Source organism: Myxine glutinosa, chromosome 10 (assembly GCF_964187855.1).
Source record: "Myxine glutinosa chromosome 10, kmMyxGlut1.1, whole genome shotgun sequence".
In the NCBI taxonomy this organism is placed as follows: Eukaryota; Metazoa; Chordata; class Myxini; order Myxiniformes; family Myxinidae; genus Myxine; species Myxine glutinosa.
The window spans coordinates 31304238-31325672 of NC_136270.1; the positions used below are offsets into that span (position 1 = coordinate 31304238).

The following is a 21435-nucleotide window of genomic DNA, read 5'->3' on the forward strand; positions in this document are numbered from 1 at the left end:
AAGTTTGAGAGTACAGTACTGTACCACACTGCGTCATTTCTAACACAGGCCATAACTAGAATGACACTCAGTCGAGCGCATACCTCCGCCAGGCCGAACAGTTTATGTTTTGTATCTCACTGCACTGAAAGGTCAGATATGGATTCGGACCTGAACCAAAATCAGAACGGCTTGTACTTGTCACCTAACCAACTTATCCCCCAAGTTTTGTCATAACTCATCCATAACCTTTTGAAATATTGTGCGATATAAAATTTTTGGCCCAGCCTGGTGTTGGCTTAGCTGTTAGGATGCCGGCCTGGGATCTTAGGATCCTGAGTTCAAATCCCGGTTGTTCGCTGAATTAACGCCAGGGGTGTTGACTCAGCCTGTCATCCTTCCGAGGTCGGCAAATTGAGTACCAGCTTGCTGGGATGAATGATCCCAGTGTGTACCCCGATTTAGAATAGGTACACCGTATCCCTGCGCATCATAAGAGGCGACTAAGGGTTGGCGTCAGGAAGGGCATCTGGCCATAAAAACATTGCCTCAAACAGGGAACCATGATTGTCATGGGGCCCACAAGGCTAACCCCCGCTTTAGCGGGGGAAAATGGCCTTAAAACGATCATTCATTCATTCATATAGTTTTTGGCCCGATCTCTCAATCCGGATTTTCACCAAAATCTAATCAATTCGCCCTCATCACACACCCAACCTGTCCACCAAATTTCATCCAAATCCATCCATAACGTTTTGAGATATCCTGCACACAAACAAACAAACAAACAAACAATATAAACAAACACAGGGGTGAAAACAAAACCCTTGTACATCGCAGATGGCGGAGATAAAAACATATGACCTATGAGGAAGGTACAACAATCGATAGATACAGGGTCCGGCTGGGAGGTGTGATGATTTTCAGAAAACTCGTACAGTTATTTTTAGTCGAATTTCAATTTTTATTTTTTTTAAAGACTACATATATAATGCCATTTAATACACTGTAACAAAGACATTTAAAAATGTAATTCATGTTTGAATTGGGTATAACAATGCAAGTGGGGGGTCGAGCGCATGCGTGATGGCTGTTGGTTACTCATTGTTAGGCGCCATTTCAGTAGCCATGGAGCTGTGGACGATTGAACATCGCGTCTTTGTTGTTGAGACGTTTATTCAAATGGGTAGTTCGGTGGTGCTTACACAGCGCAGATTTCGTACTCACTTCAATGTTGGTCGGCGTGGCGCCGTTCCGTCTCGAAACACAATATTGATGTGGGTAAAAAAACTTCAGGACAACTGGATCTGTGAGGCCGGGAGCAGCTCGGGGAGGTGATCGAACCGTTAGGACCCCAGAAAACATCGAAAGGGTTCGACAAGCTGTGGAGGCCAGCCCTCGTCGGTCAGCGGTACGGCACGCTCGCGCTCTACGGATGTCAGACAGATCAGTTCGTCGAATTTTGCACTTGGACCTTCATTATCACACGTACAAAATCATGGTGGTTCAAGAACTGCAGCAGAATGATTTCGTACGGCGGTTTACATTCGCAGAAAGAATGCTGGAACTGCTGAGGGATGCTGCTGTGCTGAGAAATGCTGGAACTTTTCCGTGCGTCTGCAAGAATGCTTGGACAAGAACGGCCGCCATTTGGATGATGTCATTTTTCAAACATGAATTACATTTTTTTAATGTCTTTGTTACAGTGTATTACATGGCATTATATATGTAGTCTTTAAAAAAAAAAAAAATTGAAATTCGACTAAAAATAACTGTACGAGTTTTCTGAAAATCGTCACACCTCCCTGACGGACCCTGTATATCCAATGGTCGGCAGAGATAACCCCACCAAATACAAAACACTTGTACACCTTAGTATACTCGTACATGGCATTGCATGTCCGTTGAGATATAATTGATAAATTTTGTGGAACAGATTGCTTTCATTTATTTCAGACAATCTCAAAGAAATGTAAAGCTTCAAACGATTCCTTTTTCAGCACAATTACATGAAGCTAAATAATGTTGGAACTGGGGCTTGTCGACTGGTTAAAGCGAGGAGTCTGGTTCGATTGTGTGAAGAGAGAATTTAAAAGGACCCGTTTATGCATACTTTACAAAAAGATATTAAAATTCATATGGAAATTGGAGCAGAAGCAGAAGAAGAAGCGATTGGAGCAGAAGAGCAGCAGACATTTGCAGGGAAGTTAGTCATAACCAAGTCTAGAAGAGAAGATACTCCGTTGACTGAGATCCGAGTCGGGAAATTGACAGATTGTGTCAGTCCCAGTTGGTCGTAAAAGTCCTTTGCTGAGGTGCCATGACTGGTGAGAGAGGTATCGACACCCAGCCAACTGGCATGGTGACAATTGAAATCACCACATATGACCACACATTTTTAATCTCCATATAAGAGAGAGTTGGGATGAGTAGATAGAAGTTGGTCCATATTATCAGACAGCGAGATGTAGATGGAGTCATCACTGTTTGGTGGATGGTACAACACACATATGAACAAAAGGTGGGAGCGAAGGGGAAGCCGTAGCCAGAGGTACTCCTGGGGGTGATGTGGAGAGAGGGCAGTGCAGGGAGAGTGAGGAAGAGAGTTTTTGATAAAGATAGCAACCCCACCTCCAGGACGAGGCTCAGGTCTATCATACCGGAGGAGCGAGTACCCGAAAGAGATATTAAGTAATCAGAGACATCATGAAGGAGGAAAGTTTCTGTTGAGCAGATCAAGTCTGGTTTGTCAGAAGCAACCTGTATGGAGAAATCAGTCAAGTTTGAGCGAAGGCCCCGGATGTATGAGGTCCATACCGTTAAGCAAGAGGAAGGGGGTGCATCGGATACAGAACAAAGGGGGGAGGGGTAGGGTAAGATGTGGAAGAGGAGGAAGAGGTAGGGAGAGCTGTTGAAAATGTGTCAGAGATTTCAGAATAGCTAGGAGAAAGGGAAGGATGGGGTGGACAAAAGGTTTGATGGTGATTGGGTGAGGCACAGTGAGGTGTTGTTTGAGGGGGAGGGGGCAGAGCGAGGAAGAAGGTTGGGGGAGATGGAGGTGAGAGTTGGAAGGGAGAAGAAGCAGGGAGGATGCTTTGAGGAGGAGGGGTGAGAGGGGGGAATTGGAGAAAAAAGGAGGGTGGGGAGATTTGAAGGGGAGGGGTGACGGGGAAGTTTGGGAGGGGAGGGGGTGAGGGAGGAGTTTCGGAGGGGAAGGGTGAGGGGGGAGTTTTGGAGGGAAGGGGTGAGGGGGGAGATTTGAAAGGGATGAGTGATGGGGGAGATTAGGAGGGGAGGGGAGAGGGGGTAGTTTAGGAGGGGTGGGGTGAGAGGGGAGTCCAGGAGGGAAGCGGCAAGGGGGGAGATTTGAAAGGGATGGGAGATGGGGGAGATTTGGAGGGGAGGGGAGTTTAGGAGGGGAGGGGCGAGGGGGAGTCTAGGAGGGAGGGGTGGGGTGAGAGGGGAGTCCAGGAGGGAAGCGGCAAGGGGGGAGATTTGAAAGGGATGGGTGATGGGGAAGATTAGGAGGGGAGGAGCGAGTTTGGATTTTAGGAAGTATTGTACGATTAATGGGAAACGAACATTTATTGCAAAATGAGTTTCTTGTGACCTTCGAGTCAGAGATACGTTTGAGAACGCTAGAGGAGGGGTGGAGTGCAGGTGAGTTTAGGGAATGTAGGAAGGAGGAACTGTAAGAGATTGAATTTTTTTTTGAAATGAAGAGATTTGGTGAGCAAGTCGAAAACAACCTTTTAAAGAAGAAGAAGAAAAAGTGTTATAATATATGACAGAATACAGCACTTCAGGGGAGAGTTTAAACATTTTAAAATTAAACAGTGAAAACTATCTGGGGAAATGGGGGTGAAACACGTGGTCAAAGAACGAATGAACGAATAAGAACAAAGAAGGAAATGTTTTTTGTTTTTTTTTTAGTTAAGATTTTAAACAAGGAAGTATGGGGTGAAAAGACTGGGAAAAACTGAGAACACGAAAGTAAATGGACCATAATCGACCGATGAGAGAAAAACAAAGCCTCAAGGTAGGAAACAAAGTACTAGGTCGCAAAAAACGCGGTACGAAATAACCGACGATTTTATACAGGTATGAAAGATTTACACTGAGAATCTTCCGAGGGATGCACTGTTGGTACACACCCGTAAAATAAATACAGTTTTGACAAAAATACAAATGGAAACAATTACTTAACTTCGATAGCGTGGACAGATTCGAAAAAACGTGACCTCGCCGGCACGACCAGAAGCGGAAGCCGAGTTTCGTCCATAGGATAAAATATACTTGTAGTTTGTACCTTTAGCATTTAATTGACTTTAAAACCTTCTGATCCCTTATCACACCAAAACTATTAGCATGGCTTTTGAAGTAAGGAAGTCACAATCTCACCCTGATGGCAGTCTGCCTTGGCATTCGAAGAAATGGAAGGTTTATCCCACCGAGCTGCATCCTGCCAGAAAAGGGTATAAACGAGAGAGGGGAAATATAAAGACATTTTGATATCAGCAGAGTGCTCATGATAAAAACCAGTGATTTATATATTCCTGTTGAATAGCCCACTGCTGGCTGTTTTTGCTGAGATAAAAATAATAATTACAGGAACGGCACTCGGTAGAGCGCACATCTCTGCCAGGCTGAACAGTTTACATTTTGTATCCCACTGATAGGCCTGATCTGGATTCGGACTTGAACCAAAATATCCATTGGGCTTGTTCTTGCCACCTAACCAACTAGTCCACAAAGTTTCGTCATCATCCATCCATAACTTTTTGAGATATCGTGCCATGTATTGGTTTTAGCCCTATCACTCAATGGTGAAGAATCACTTTGAAATGAAATAATTCTCATATCCGAATCTAAAGGGGCAGATTTTTTTTAATGCCGTGAACAAACTTTGGTACAGCATGGGTGGTGAAGGTTGTGGCCAGGTTTCATCAAAAGTGTGTGTAGTTTGAGAAAAGAAAGCAAATACCTATTTTGAGGGGGGGGGGGGGGGGGGGGTCAAACCTGGACCCACTTAGACTTTGATTTTCTTAGTGCCGTGAACAATCTTCGGTACATCATGGGTGATGAAGGTTGTGGTCAAGTTTCATCGAAATAGTGTGCATAGTTTCAGAGGAAAAAGCAATTCTGATTGCAAAAAATAAAAAAATCCTATTTTAGGGGGTTCAAACCTGGATCCACTTTGACCCCGGTAAACCCCCTTATTTTTAATGCCGTAAACAAACTTTAGTCACAACACAACAAATATCAAAACAAAAGTCTTTTGTGCCAAATTTGGTCACAATTCCATCAGTGGTTTCGGAGAAGATGTTTCAAGTGTTTACGGACTGACGGACGGACAACGCGCCATCGCATAAGCTCCCCTGAACTTCGTTCCAGGTGAGCTAAAAAATTGGTATTTTTTATTTGTTTGTTTAAAGTCTCATGATTATGTTGGTATGAATCTACATGCTGCCCTGTCTTCTAGCAACCATTGAAATTGGTTTAAAATACCTTTAGTTAGTGCAGTATACTGTTTATTCTACAAGGCTGAGTGCCAGGAGCTCCTATTTTTTAGGTGATTCGTCACCATTGAGTGATAGGGCCAAAAACGATATATAGCATGACATTTCAAAACGTTGTGGACGGATTATGACAAAACTTGGTGGACGAGCTGGTTATTTGACAAGAACAAACCGATTTCATTTTGTTTCAGGTCCGAATCCAGATCCGGCCCATCATTGGGATACAAAACATAAACTGTTCAGCCTGGCAGAGTTATGCGCTCTACTGAGTGCTGTTCTAGTTTAAGTTGCAACAGTCCACATCGTTTCAATATTTAAAGCATTTTCCAAAATTGGAGCCTAAACATTGCATGAGATTAATGCAATCAAAATAAAACAAGATAGGCGACTGGATGAAGGTCTCTATCATTTCATCTCGTGGCAGCCATCTTAGAACTACACACACATGCCACTTTAGGTAGTAGGTTGTAGACAGCAATCACTCAGGGTAGTACTACCGTCCTGACTCAGGAGTGTTAAAGTGGTGCCCGGAACCATCTTACACTCTCCATGTCAGGAATGCTGGTCTTACTTCCTGTCTCACTCAAACTATAGCTACTGGCCTAGCTTTAATCTCTTTCTCACAAACAAACATCATACACTTTTCTGCTCTTTTATTTAAGGTCTGGCCTGATGGTCAGGGTCGCCCAGATATCTAAGATGGCAGAACACTGGTACGGTTTTCCAGAGGACCTGTGTTCGATTCCTGGTCTGGGAATGTAATTTTCCCACTTATATCAATTTAATTATTTAATCCTGTTCATTAATCGAATTGCTTCACTACGCCCCCAGTGGTGTTTATAATAGAGGACATGGATTTGTCCCCCTATTAGAGGAAGACCCTTTCGTGTTCAGGCCATTGGTGCTCCTATGGTTGGCAGTGAGTGCCCCGGAAGCATTGACGGAAAGAGAGTGGCAATCATATGTGTGGGAAAATTTCATGCTCAGTCAGGCTCGCCCAGATAGCTCAGATGGCAGAACACTGGTACGGTTCACCAGACACCTGGGTTTGATAGCTGGTCTGGGCATGTAATTTTCCCACATAAATCAATTTGAAGATTAATACTTTAACTGCACGTTTTTGAACCAAACAAGCAGATTCAGGTTCCTGAGACCAAAATCTATAGAAAACCGTCATGTTTACGTAGATCTAAGACGGGTGCCCCGAAAATCGTTTTCTGGCCTAGATAGAGACCTTCATCCAGTCGCCTAAGACAGTCGCCAGTACAATAAAACAAGCAACCCTCACCTTTGACCTATTATTGACCGGCACCTCAATCTGTCGAGGGTTCTGTGTCGAGTCACACAAACTCCTGTGCCGTACGATTGTAGTACTCCTATGTTGGCAGAGGCAGATCCCATTCAAACAAAACAGCAAATGACCACCGACAAAGAAGGCACAAGTATAAAAAGATATAAGTTGAAAAGAAAATGCAGAACATCATCATCAACATAACTGAATAAAGACTATAAAGGATCTTACCTGCGGCCGTGGGTGCTCATATAAAGAGCATCAGATGAGCTGACCGATCCAGGCATAGAGGATGAGGGCCCACAGCTAGAGGTAATGCTTTCACTGTCAGGACTTAATATGTCTGTGACCGTATTATTGTCGCCTTCATCGACACACAGTGAATGGTCACTGAGAAAACTGGGTGGCAGGATACGGGCCAAGGTCTTGGGTATGGGATGACCCAGGGCAGTGTGTACAGAGGCCAGGACTCGAGGCAAGCTACACTCATACCTACAAATGAGACGCACAAGACCCGAAAAAGCCGATTAAATTTTGGTTAACGTCCGGATGCAGATGCAGCCTATCAGTGGGATACAAAAAGTAAACTGTTCAACCTGGTGGAGGTATGCGCTCTATTGAGTGCAGTTCTAATTCCACGTACCATCCAAGGTTATAGTGATCTTGGAACAAATGCTTGCCTTGGGAAAATGCACCCCTACCAACACTTAAAACACAGGATGTCTACATGCTCCAGTTTTGTTCCAGTAATATCAATAAGATCCCGGGGGAGGAGGCTGTTTCACAGCACCACTTGGTTGTCTGCGTCATAAGGGTGAAAGGTGCGAGGAGAGCTCGGCGGGTGAAGTACCAACCGAGAATGAAGGTGTGGAGGTTGAAAGAGGTGACAGTAAGGGAGGCATTAAAAGAGAGGCTGAGTAGGGTAGAGGATGATGTGGTTGAGCTTGAAAGTGGTTGGATGTCAATGAAAACTAGTCTGTTGGGAGCCGTTGGTGAGGTATGTGGATGGACAAAAGGACCACCGAGGCACTCGGAAACATGGTGGTGGGATGATGAAGTTGGAAAGAGGATTGACGAGAAGAGGAAGAAGTTCAAGGAGTGGCAGAAGGCAAAGGGTACGGGAGCAGAAACAGCAGAGCATGAAAGTTATAAGGCAGCCAGGAAGGCTGCAAAGAAAGAGGTAGCAAAGGCGCAGGAGGCATGTCAGAAAATGTTCGGAGAACGCTTGGATTCGGAAGAGGGTCAGAAAGCAGTATTCAGGATTGCAAAGCACATAGCAAAAGAGAGGTGTGATGTGATGGGGGTGAGTTGCTTGAAGGATGAAGTGGGACAAATCGTTGTCGACCCAGATGGAATTAAAGGAAGATGGAAAAGATATATGGAAATGCTGTTGAATACAGAGAATGAATGGGATGGCAACATAGAGCGTAACCCAGTTTTAGGACCGGCAGAGAAGATAACTGAGAAGGAAGTTGAGGAAGCGATAAAAGCAATGAAGCGTGGAAAAGTGGGAGGGCCGACGGGAGTTGTGGGAGATATGTTGAAGGCAGCAGGAAGTTGGGGTGTGAAGAGAATGACAGAGATCTGTAATCTGGTGGTGAAAGAAGGCCGCATTCCAGTGGATTGGGAACTGAGTACCCTCGTCCCTCTATACAAGGGGAAAGGTGACCCTCTGGAGTGTGGCTCGTATCGAGCGATAAAGTTATTGGAGCATGGAATGAAGGTATTGGAAAGGGTGTTGGAGAGGAGGATAAGGAAGAAAGTGAAGATCGACGAAATGCAGTTTGGATTTATGCCAGGAAGAGGAACGACAGATGCGCTTTTCATTGTGAGGCAGTTGCAGGAGAAGTATACACAAAGAATTAAGTTAAGCACCCCCCCCGTTTTTTTACAACCTCGCACATTACAAGTTTGTTGTCGTCAAAACAGTGTAATATACCCATGATATTGCTATATTATCTGGAGAAGTGATATTATGGTCACATAAAAACATAACAATCATGCCGTTTTCAATATTTTATTCTGAATAATTTAAGGTGAAATTTTTTGGGAATTTTAGGCATATTTTCACCTCAATTTAAGTATGGAGCTATAGGTCCATCACGGACAGTGTGGATGACGTTTATGTTTTCTAACGTACAGTCATTGTTCTGAGAAGACCTCTAGCGATCTTTGCGTCAATAACGTGTGTAGGACCCACGTGATCGGATCACTGACTCAACCAATCACTTTTTTTCACTTTGATCACTCAATTTCATCAATGGATAATTGCTAATGTCATACCAATCATTATTTGATCTCACATACCTTAGAATATATGCCAATGTATACATATACACAAAGAATATATATTAGGGGGTGCTTACCTTAATTCGTTGTGTAGGGGTGCTTAACTTAATTCTTTGTGTATACATGGATAAGAGGAAGAAGTTGTTTTTTGGGTTTGTTGATCTGGAGAAAGCATTCGATAGGGTTCCACGCAAAGTATTGACATGGGCATTGAGGAAGTTAGGAGTGGAGGAATGGTTGATCAGAGTAGTGATGGCAATGTACAAAAGAGCACGCACAGCTGTAAGGACGAAGGACAGGAACAGTGGTGAGTTTGAGGTGAAGGTGGGAGTGCATCAGGGGTCGGTACTAAGTCCACTACTATTTGTAGCTGTGATGGAGGTGCTGGCTCAGAACGTAAAGGAGGGTTTACCGTGGGAGTTGTTGTATGCAGATGATCTGGTGTTGATTGCGGAAAGTATGGATGGACTGAAGGAAAAGATGAACAAGTGGAAGGAATGTATGGAGACAAAAGGTCTGAAGGTGAATATCGGAAAGACGAATGTGATGGCAAGTGGTAAAGCATGTGGCGAGGTGGAAAGAACTGGGAAGTGGCCGTGTGCTGTGTGCAGGAAGGGTGTCGGAGTGAACTCCATTCAATGTACAATGTGCGCTGAGTGGGTTCATCAAAAATGTAGTGGTCTGAGAGGGTCATTTACCAGTGTGGCAGCTATATTCAAATGTAAGGTGTGCACAGAGGGAGCTGCAGATGGAGGAAATGTTGAGTTGGATCTTGGAGACGGCGTGAAGCTGTAAGGTGTGAAAACATTTTGCTACCTCGGAGACATGCTGAATGGAGAAGGTGGATCAGACTCGGCAACGGTTGCTCGAGTGAGATGTGCATGGAAGAAGTTTCGGGAACTGAGTGGCGTGCTGATGAGGAGGAGAGTGTCGCTGAAGCTGAAGGGAAAGGTGTATGCTGCATGTGTGAGAAGTGTTATGATTTATGGGAGCGAGACATGGGTAATGAACGTAGAGCAGCAACGAAGGCTGGAAAGGGTGGAAATGCGAATGGTTCGATGGATGTGCAGAGTATCGTTGAGAGAGAGGAAGACAAATGATGAATTGCGAAAGATGATGGGAATATTGCCTGTGATTGATGCTGTGAAGAGGAACAGGTTGAGATGGTTTGGTCATGTGTTGAGGAAGGATGAAAGTGACTGGTTGAGAAGAGTAATGGAAGTTAATGTAGAAGGAAGTAGAGGACGGGGAAGACCGAGAAAGACTTGGCTAAAGATGGTGGAAGAAGAAATGCGGGCAAGGGGGTTAACAAGGAGAGATGCAGAAAATAGGGCAAAATGGAGAAGATTGTCATGGGGACCGCAAGGCTAACCCCCGCTCTAGCAGGGAAAATGGCCTTAAAATGCATGTTGTTGTTGTTGTTGTCTGTTGCTATTTTTCTGAGATGGTTGAACGGATCTTCGTCAAAGTTTCAGAAGTTCTTCAGTGAGTGCCGGGGATTGTTTCAGGCAAAAACGTTTTTGAAAATTTTGGGGAAAAAAAAAAAGTTTGGTTTTTTTTGGGGGGGGGGGGGGGGGATTAAATAAAATATATATATAAATAAACATCACTCTATGGTGCGTGATCCTTTGTAACTATGTGAAAGGTAATAGTAAATTATCCCCGATTAGTGTGTGTGTGTGTGTGTGTGTGTGTGTGTGTGTGTGTGTGTGTGTGTGTGTGTGTGTGTGTGTGTGTGTGTGTGTGTGTACTATTATATTAAATAAAAAATTTCCTTCGTGGGTGCAGGAAATTGTTTTAGGCCCAACAAAAAAAACAGAAAAAAACAAACAAATCGATTTCTTAAAAATGCCAACAGGATTAGAACATCACCAGGCAACGCCAGGTACTCCTGCTAGTTCAATATAAAATAGAGATTGTAAAAGTCGTATAAATAAATTAATTCCAGTATTTAATTCCAACGGTTTTATCCCTGATGTTGGGCTAGCGGCTAGGGTGCCGGCTTAGGATCCTAGGATCCTGGGTTCAAATCCCGGTCGATCGCTGAATTAACGCCAGGGGGGTTGACTCAGCCTGTTCATCCTTCCGAGGTCGGCTAATTGAGTACCAGTTCACTGGTAATTCCCTGTTTGTCGTTAAAGGCGGCAAAAAGGGTTGGCGTCAGGAAGGGCATCCGGCCGTAAAACATTGCTTCAAAAAGGGGACCGAAAAACAACAACAACCACGGTGCCCGAAAAAGGCCAACCCCCGCTTTGCGGGGAAAAATGGCCTCTAAAGGTGGTTTTTATTTAATTCCAACGGACGGACTGACATGAACCAATCGCTTAACACCACTTTTCACTTTCTGTGCGCGGGGTAAAAATGCATAGTTCATTCTAGCATTGTCCACATCCTAAATTCCATGTTATTAATTTGTGAGTGTCGTTGATTTAAAAAAAATTTTTTACGTGCCTGCATTGCATGATGTTGCCAAATACTGTGATTCAGCAATCTACAGAAATATAATCTTATAAAAGTTTATTTGAAAACCTACAGTGGCATTAGATCTTCCTGCAAGAAGTTGGAAAGACACGTCGTCTCTCCCACCATAAACATCAGCCTCAAAATGGCCACCATCTGTTGATGGAAATGGAAAACAAATGATGCACATCGAGAAAATATGATGAGACAATGGCACAAAATTAAAGGAAGACATCCAGTAAAATATATATGTTCAGTAAGGTGTAATCATTTGAATGACATTGCAACCTCAACAACGAGGTGTTCTTCCTCAAAAGGCAGGTCAGGAAGCTGAGCCAACATCTCTAGGTGCAGAAACATCTGCAGCTTGCACCTGGAACACAAAACCAATGGCTGAGCAAGGGACATTTCTCCATGGATACGTGGGCAAAAAAATTTGTAAGACCACAAACTCCGAAACAAGTGCAAGTAAAAACAAAATAAAGATTACAGCAGAGATGAGAAATGCAAAGCAATTTTAACAATGGACAAGAAGAAAGACATTACGGACACGTACTCTCGGATCTGGGTACTGGAGCTGTCACTGGCCCCATAGGCTTGTTGAATGTCCAATTTGGTCTTGAGTAGATGTTTCACAAACAAATCCTTCATCAAAGCCTGGGTCTACAGGAATGGGAATCAAAGGCTAAGACATCCAAATACCAGGAGGTTGGCATGGCAAGAGAAGAGGAGAACTATGATAACCACTTCATGGGAAAGGGTTGAACAGTTACTACAAAGGATCCTAAGAGGAATAGACCGCCATCATGTGTTAAGAATAGTTGGATGGCTAACAGGCCGAAGGGTGAGGAACCAAAAACATGTTTTAACGATGGTGAAAATGATAAGCTTACCTGAAGTCCATCGCTTGCATCGTTACTGATAAACTTTCTAGCAGCCATTACAGCATCAAGAGCAATATTGTGCAGGGAAAGATTTGTGTCCTTCACATGGCGAGCAAAGGCCTCCTGAAGAGATGTCACCAATGACTGCTCATCAGAAAAAACTGCACAAATGAGGCACTCATTAGCATCAGCATTTTAAGGCCCTAGTTATAAAATAGATACACAAGTCAAGTGGAGTAGCACTTGGACATCTTATTCTCCAACTAGAGCCAAGTTGATGGCATATCATCGCAAATCCCCATGCTTCCCACCTAAAGAAAAGTTGAAAGATGGTAAAAAGTTCCACCTAAAATGACCCAATATCAAAGTTTGAGTTTAAAATTTTCTCCATTTTGACCCCTGTGATCCTAAGTCTCCACCCCTTGTAACCAGGGGTCAAATCCAAAAAATTGTTACATATTTCATGTGCTCCCTCCACCCCCCCCCCCCCCTTCCCCACACCCAATGTTGAATGTATATACAATGTTTCATTACCTCCACCACTGAAGGTGGATGGAGGTTATGTTTTCATCACTATCTGTTTGTCTGTTTGTCTGTCTGTTTGTCTGTGATCAAGATATCTCAAAAAGTTGTAGATGGATTCGGACACGAAATTTGGCAGAGAGGTCGTGTATGTGAAACGGACAAAATTAGATTTTGGTGAAGATCCGGATTCGAATCCGGCAACAAAATTTTGAAAGTGATTCTTCAACATTGGGAGATGGGGCCAAAAACGATATATAGCAGGATATCTCAAAAAGTTGTGGACGGATTTGGACAAAACTTGGTGGAGAGGTTGGGTGTGTGAAAAGGACTAATCGATTCGATTTTGGTGAAGATCTCAATATGGATTCGGATATGAGAATTATTTAATTTTAAGTGATTCTCCACCATTGAGAGATCGGGCGAAAAGCAATATATCACTTCATATTAAAAAAGTTATGGACGAGTTACGACTAAACTTGGTGGACAAGTTGGTTCGGTGACAAGAACAAGCCGATTAGATTGTGGTTCAGATCCAAATCCAGATCCGGCCTATCAGTAGGATACAAAACAGCCTGGCGGAGGTATGCACTCTACCGAGTGTCATTTTAGTTTTAAAATGTCTCTGTAATTGCATTTTTTGGTATTTGACATTTTGAACCCCTCCAGGAGGCACAGATGTGATTCCGATGTGCCAGCCCACAGCAGAGTACAGTACTCCATTGAGATACAGACAAGGCTTTGTAGACTGAGTAGTTCTTATTTTCCAAGGAAAGATTCGGTTCTACGTAGGAAGCCAAATCTACGGCAAACTTTGAAGACCAGATTTGCTACATGGTTAGGCCCAGGAAAGGTCGTGGCTGATAGTGAAGCCGAGATGTTCAAGAGATTGACCCTCTTCCAGTGGATGACCAAGGAAACACATACGTGGCTTCGTTTGACGACCCCTCTGAAGCGATAGGGTGAGACCGAGAGATTCTCCAGGATTGAAGGAAGGACAGGTTCCATTTATCAAAACAGTGTCAAATAATTTCCAGATCAACAGAGAGAGATGTAAGTGCTGTCTCCCTAGCAGAGGGATGGCCTACTACTGTACAACACAATGTTGAGTTGTCTACAAAAAGGAAGAGAGAGTTTTCGCATCAGAGAGGTAAAGGGGAGTTCAGCATCAGAAGTCATCCCCAAATACCAGCACAACATTTGAACTTGAACTCCTAGGCAGTCAGACAAATGTGTTTGCAAAAGAAATTGTCAGAAAAAGAGGTATTTTCAGCCTTACCAAGCTCGTGTTTAATTACAGGCTTCCTCCCTACAATCAGCGGCTTGTTGCGAGTAAAAGGGGCTCGTCCTTGAGTGGCAATCAAATCAGTGACGTCAGACTCTCCAGTGGTGGATGAGTGCCGGTCGACCCTGGAATGCTGAGACTTGGCGCTCATTCGTGCCACGTTGACCATACGCAGCGCACGGTTCTGACCCTGGAGCTTTCTCTGAACAGGAGATCGTACAACCTTCCCTGTAAACAACAGAGATACTGTTTATAATATAAAAATTGAGGAAATAAAATAAATATTAATGTTATTTGCTGTGCCGTGTTCAGCCCATACCTTTCCCAAGTGTGCTCTGGGTGCAAGAAACGTTCTGTTTCGCTGCATAAAAATCACAAAGCATGCTGGAGATGTTTGCTCCTTCATCATGGAGTTCAAATTCATCACACATCTCAATGACCTTGTACCTGGAAACAGCACATGGAGGTATCAAGAACTAGAAAGTTTCACCTGTTCAATGAACCATTAAAAACAACACTTTGGAACGTTGGACTAAAAAACAAAACATGGAGCTCAAAAGGAGTACAGCACAACTTAATACCTTTAAAGTCGAGATCAATATCGTCCAATCATTTATTTACCAAACAAAATCAAGACAAACAAGAACAGCACTGGGTAGAGCGTATACCTCCGCCAGGGTGAACAGCTTACATTTCGTATCCCACTGATAGGCCGGATCTGGAACCGAACCTGAGCCAAAATCTAATCGGCTTGTTCTTGTCATTTACCCAACTCACCCACCAAGTTTTGTCCAAATCAGTTGATAACTGTTTGAGATATCGTACTACATAGATTGTTTTCGTGGCTAACCCCGCTCTTGCAGGGAAAATGGCCTTAAAATTCCTGTTGTTGTTGTTGTTGTTGTTGTGTGTGTATAGATTGTTGTCCTGCTCACAGACAGACACTGGTGAAAACATAATCTCCGTCCATCTTCGGTGGTGGCAGTAATGACGATAACACCTTTACCTACTCCTAAGCCTCCCCTCCCCCCATGCATCCCCATCATCACCCAAAGCTAATCTCATTAAAGAATGGGAAAATGTAATTCTGCTCTTTCATTCTTGCTTCCCAATGTTGTCAGATGAGACAAATTATTCAACACCCCTCCAAAATAGTGTGCTGCATGCAAGATACACCACCATTTTCCGAACCATAACCAAACAAAAGGTTAGCTCGAATCCACAAGCAGAAATGCCAAATCCTGGCACCCCATTACTGGTCTATTAGATAAATCAATCGCTGGAGTGATAACGGCAAACTACACATCGTTCCTTCAGCTTGGTACCTGCAATCCTTAATAAAGGCCTTTGTTCCAGCGTTAAAATCACAATCTTTGTACCACTGCTCGGCCACGGCAACATTGCACCCGGTCTCGTCAAGGCATTTCAGATGGTGTGTGTCAGCACTTTGGCCTGCATGTGACAAAAAACAAGCAAGGTCAAAACAAAGCCCAAATATATGGCCAAAGGGCAAATCGTGCCCCGCAGAGAAACAGTGCTCATTGAGGAATTAAACGTCAATAAGGTGTATTTGTGAAGCTCCATCACACCATCTCCAGCATGCACATTGAGGAGTTCAGCAGGTGACCTGGCATCAGATATCATCTGTGCCCACAGGCCAAGTAAACAACAGGTGGCATTATTTTCTGCTTGGGGCAGCTCCGCGATCAGGCTTGCTAGCTGGCTTGCTTGCATCGGGCGGAGCAAAGAAATTAGTGCGGACCCGGGTAGCACTTGGTACAGCAGGCCCGAGCATGGAACGGTGCCCGCACAACACAACACATCCACAACCTGGAACAGAAGATAAAACCACCACAATCGTCGGTGCACGTGCACATACAGCTTCATCCTGATTTGTCACAAAGGCACAAAATATGGAACAGGAAAACTACTTAAATACCAATGCTTTCCCTGAATCTGCCACAACAATGCTGTATGTGCTTCTTCTCACCAAATGGGTGATGGCAACGCATAAAAGGGGCCTTTGCAAAGTACGCATTGTGGTTGGATGAAAATTTGATCACATTTCACTAATGGTCAAATTTTCACTTTCATCTTAATTTGAGGAGCACAAGGCCATTAAAACGTCATCGAGTTCACACTCACCAGCGCCATGTCCTTGGCACAAAGCACCTCCAACAGCTGCCTGAAACACAATGAGCTCCAGAGTGGAATTCCAGAAGCAGCGGAGTGATCAGAACAGCTGTGTGGACAAGCAACCCAGTTTGCCACTACTGGTAGTTTCGGTATGGACAGGGATGCCTGGGATAGAGTTCCACGGACACGCAAGGAGACCGGTTGCGGAGAAATGTTCGTATGTCTAAACAGTAGTGTGTGTAGGTTAAGGATCCAGCCGATCTTCCACTCACCACCTGCAATTAAGCACACACCTTTATTATATTATAGCAAAATAGCTCGGTGTGTCATGTTACAAGCTAGGATCAAAAATAGAAAAGAACAATACAAGAGAAAGGCGAGTTCAACAAGGTTTTGGCCTCGACGTATACAAACTTGCCTGTAACTCTGCCAGCAATTAACATGTTCAAAAGGATAGAGAAATGAAATAAAACAAGTTGAACACTATGACGTCATCGAGTACAGATCCATCTCAAAAGCTGAGTACGACGAGCCGATTATTATTTATTTATCGTCCATATCCTCTAACCCCTATATCTTCAAAATGAATGAAGTAAGACTTTATGAACCAGTAAAAGACTCATATTCCTGTTAATGAGGAAGAATAAGAAAAGAAAAACCTTCAAAATCTGTGAATTATAGAATTGAATACAAGGTGGGAAATGAGATAAAATTAATTAAAACTAGAGCAAAGTCGATGGCACGTCATCGCAAATCCCCACGCTTCCCACCTAAAGCAAAGTTTAAACATTCAAAAAGTTCCACCAACAATGACCCGATATCAAATTTAGAGTTTGTTTTTTTTTTATCTTGTTTTGACCCCGGTGACCCAAAGTCCCCACCTCCTGGGGCATAAACTGGGGGTAAAATCCAAATGTTTCATTTTAAAATGTTTAAAATGTGCCCGTAATCGCATTTTTGGTGTTTGGCTCTGTCCCATTGCTCCAGGGGACGTGGCCAAAAATGATACAGCACATGCACCTTCTTGTCACATGGTGATCATAACGACCAAGTTTGGCAAATTTCTCCCCAACCATTTAGGAGATAGCGTAAAGAATGGACGGACAACCAGAGACAGAGTTGATTACAATGAGTGTGGGCCGTGGGGATAATTTAGTATAATAAATATCTCCTCCTGATTAAACTCCAAAAATCCAGACTCGTTTCGCAACTACACTCCATTATTTATCTTCACTATTATCTCATTATTATTGATCTTCATTATTTGAGGAACTGCTTTCCCAAGAGGGTTTAGTTGCACTCTTCTTTGTCGGGCTTCAAGCAAGCTGTCCTTGGTGTCCTTCAATTTTAAAGGAAATAAATAAAGGAGAATTTGGCACAAGCTTTGTACAAAGAGTTTTTGTCCTACTGATTCATGAGAACATTGCGTCAGAAACAGCATTACCAAGACCACTGATGAAAAACTAATGTGAAGATCAGTGGTCAATTCACAATGTTTATGGTGGGGGTGAAGACCCTCCTTATTGAAAATGGAAGTCCAACCAACATAAATATATAACACCAACACACTAATGATGTGGATGCATTTGTCAGGAGAAGCAGATCAAAATATAGGTGAAAGGAAGTGGTGGAGTGGGATAGAAGGAGGGGGGAGGTGGCCGGGGGGGAAGAGAGGATACGTGGGATAGAGTGGTGCAGAGAGAGGACATGTGGGATGGGGGGGGGGGGGGTAGGGGACTTAAAAGGGTCATCAAAGTCTCAGCAGTCTAAACGTAATGAAGAGTTCACAGACTGTTTTGGGTGTTAATTTTAATTTTATTTAAAGAAGACGTTTTCGTCGCATATAAAAATAACCATACACGTTTGCTCTATTATAATAAGATATACAGTGTGGTATTTTCTTCTCTAGGAGTTTATTGGCAAGAGTTATACTGGGTGGTTTGCCATTGCCTTCCCAGCACTAAGTCGGTGCAGGAATTTTGAATTTGTTCAGGGTGCCGGCGATAGCTCACCGACTCTTGGCGAAGGACACTATAACCACCTTTAGAGGCCATTTTTCCCCGCAAAGCGGGGGTTGGCCTTTTTCGGGAACCGTGGTTGTTGTTGTTTTTCGGTCCCCTTTTTGAAGCAATGTTTTACGGCCGGATGCCCTTCCTGCCGCCAACCCTTTTTGCCGCCTTTTACGACAAACAGGGAATTACCAGTGAACTGGTACTCAAATTAGCCGACCTCGGAAGGATGACAGGCTGAGTCAACCCCCCTGGCGTTAATTCAGCGATCGACCGGCGAAGGACACTAAAAATAAATAAATAAAAAAATAAAAAAATTGATTGACCAGCGAAGGACACTGTGAGATCTAAAATATCCACCAACTAATTCGGGCAGAAGTGACGCCCGTTTAACGTCCATCCGAGGGACGGAACACACATTGATGAATCACCCTGCCCACTCCTCCCTCCAGGTCTTTAAAACAGCTGTTCACCACCATCTCTTATCTTCCCCCATTAGTTAGGTTCACTATGTTTTTTCGTTCAAAATCATGGTAGATTAGCAAACCTATACATTTTTGGAAACGTTATTACATGGAAAATCTGAAAATCAATGTTTACATTTGCCAATTCCGACCAATTCGATTCGACCAATTCGACCAATCGACCAATTCCATTCGACCAATTCGACCATTCGACCAATCGCTTCGATCGACCATTCGACCATTAGACCAATTCGATCGATTCGATTCGATTCGATTCATCGAATTCGATTCGATCGACCATTCGACCAATTCGATTTGCCAATCAATTTGACCGACCTTTGCTTGTGTGGAACGGACTGTGAAAACGATGCGGACTATATTGTCGGATACGACACACAGGACAGTGATGACGAACTCTAAATGGCATATTCTGTAATCGTGTATGTTTGATGCCATTGACTGCCTGTGTATATTTTGTCATTGACTGCCTGTGTAGATGTGAAGTTATACCGACTGCATGTGTATATATGATTTTGCTGACTGCCTGTGTATGTTTGGTGATATGAATTATTGTGACATATTTTGATGTTATTAACTGCCTGTACAAAACGATAACATGTATTTGATTATGCAACTTATCGCGAATATAAAGACAGTATTTTGCAATTCAAAACCTTTGATTCGTGTCTTACCATTCCCCATAGCACTAATTTGATACTTTCATTGGATTCCTTGTCCCTGAAAATATAGGTTTAGTATATTTTTAAAAGTTTTTAGGGTAATTAGAGGCAGAAATAGAACAAAATATGTATTTTACAGTGGCCATTTTGAAAATCCAAAATGGCCGCCATACAGGTATCTCTCCAAATGTAAACATTGATTTTTAGTTTCCTTATGCTATAACCTTTCCAAAAATGTATAGGTTTGCTAATCTACCATGATTTTGAACGAAATATAGTTTATTGACATAGTGAACCTGACTAAATCCAAAACCTTGATCTTTTCTACCCCCGCTAATTTCACCCCAGATCCACTTTTTTGAAATACCAACTTCTTTCCTGGAAGTCCTTGCAATGTCGTTGTGTTTTATACTTCTCCCACCCACCCCCTTCCCACGCGTTCTCCCCCCAAACCCTCTCCCTCCCACACATCTCCCGATGTCCCTGCTCTTAAATGTTATGTTTGTGCTTCCCCTTCTCTCCCCATCTTGTCTACCGCTACCCATATATATTTTGTTTGTCTGTTTGATTTCTTTGTGTAATAAATGTTAGCTCTTTCACGAGCCTCGATCCTGTATACAAAAAACAGAAAAAGAAAAAAGAGGTGGTGCGTACCTCCATCGGTCTAGACTCTTGACCATCCGGCCAACCCATTATTTAATATATAAAGTTCATTCTAACCACTGGCTGGCTCATACAATGTTCATTACCTTCCGGGTGGCGTAGAAAGCTGAAACTTGGCGTGCCGACGGACATCGAAACCGGTACACCGAGAATAATAACAATCATTGTTATTTGCATTTTATTTACAATAGAACAAACTGTTTTCGGGATAAGGTTTTTGAGGGTCACATTTTGGAAGTAACATTTCAAATTTCATAACATGAAACACCAAGTGAAGCCAAAAATATATAAACACCATGGGTAACGTCTTAGTGGATGCATTTGCTTACCAACAGAAACAAGCAGCTCTGCAGGGGTTTGGAGAGGAGCAGAGGTCCGAGGGTTGAGGTAGGGAGGTACAGACACAGACAGTGGGAACAGGCAATGTTGATGAAAACCTGACATCCGTGCCACTTGCCGTCCCTCAAGGCGCAAGAGGGCATCCAATGGGATGATGCTTCCTCCGACATCATGAAGCCTACCCGAGAGAAGGCGGAACCCCTCCTGATCTTCCGCTGTAAGCGCCTGCAGACACCAGAGATTAGTCCGAAAATCTACACTCGATGGTCTAGCTCACCATAAACCCTCGGAAAACACCTCAAGATCGGATGCCGAGATCAAATTGCAATAATTTAACAATGGGTAATAAAATGAAAACTATAACTATCAAGTTGGGCCACGAGATATGACGGGTGCAGTGCACGCCAATTGATAAGGTAACCGAGATCTTCTCACCTGTGACAACGGGGACATGTCCACCCAATATAGCTTCAGGTTAGGCTTGGAACACAGCAGCTTGTGGACAGAATTTGAGACGACTTTGTTACGTAGTACTTGCTGATCCATGACATCCTCATGACCCACGTCAGTGGACCCCATGAACCTCAGCAGGTCGTGCAAGCTATGTGGACATCGCGTCAACACGTACACTGCACCGCCAACCAGATCCTCATCATCTCCAGGACAACCCACTTTGACGGGAGACGTAAGTTGCGGACTGTCCCAATGGTAATCCAACAAAATGTCGCAAAGGGCAGCATTTAGAGTGGTGGCTTTGTCTAACCTCTGGCTTTCGTATATTTTGTCATCAGGTGCAGTTCTTTCCCGAAACATACATGAAATTTTTTCCTCAATCACTCTTCCAAATCTACCATGCTCCGAGTCTCGTCTCTCACCTGTGTCAGCTACAGTACTGTCTCCTCCTTGTCTCTCGCT

General features: G+C 43.5%; 1 protein-coding gene across 2 annotated transcripts in view; it reads right to left on the reverse strand.

Moving 5' to 3' along the window:
• TICRR (TOPBP1 interacting checkpoint and replication regulator) overlaps nt 1–21435 on the reverse strand; it is a 62354-nt gene that overhangs the window by 39565 nt on the left and 1354 nt on the right. The window contains exons 1-14 of one of the 2 annotated variants that reach the window (XM_078785519.1): nt 20956–21435; nt 20511–20745; nt 16375–16640; nt 15819–16059; nt 15555–15681; nt 14549–14676; nt 14224–14457; nt 12432–12583; nt 12095–12201; nt 11827–11911; nt 11612–11694; nt 7021–7281; nt 6787–6874; nt 4381–4441 (exon numbers count right to left, since the gene is read on the reverse strand). The exon at nt 20956–21435 is cut by the window's right edge and continues 1354 nt beyond it. In XM_078785519.1, the coding sequence (XP_078641645.1) occupies nt 4381–4441; nt 6787–6874; nt 7021–7281; nt 11612–11694; nt 11827–11911; nt 12095–12201; nt 12432–12583; nt 14224–14457; nt 14549–14676; nt 15555–15681; nt 15819–16059; nt 16375–16640; nt 20511–20745; nt 20956–21435 (2548 nt within the window). Of the gene's footprint in view, nt 1–4380; nt 4445–6786; nt 6875–7020; nt 7282–11611; nt 11695–11826; nt 11912–12094; nt 12202–12431; nt 12584–14223; nt 14458–14548; nt 14677–15554; nt 15682–15818; nt 16060–16374; nt 16641–20510; nt 20746–20955 lie in introns of both variants that reach the window. The other variant, XM_078785518.1, reaches the window with a different exon arrangement.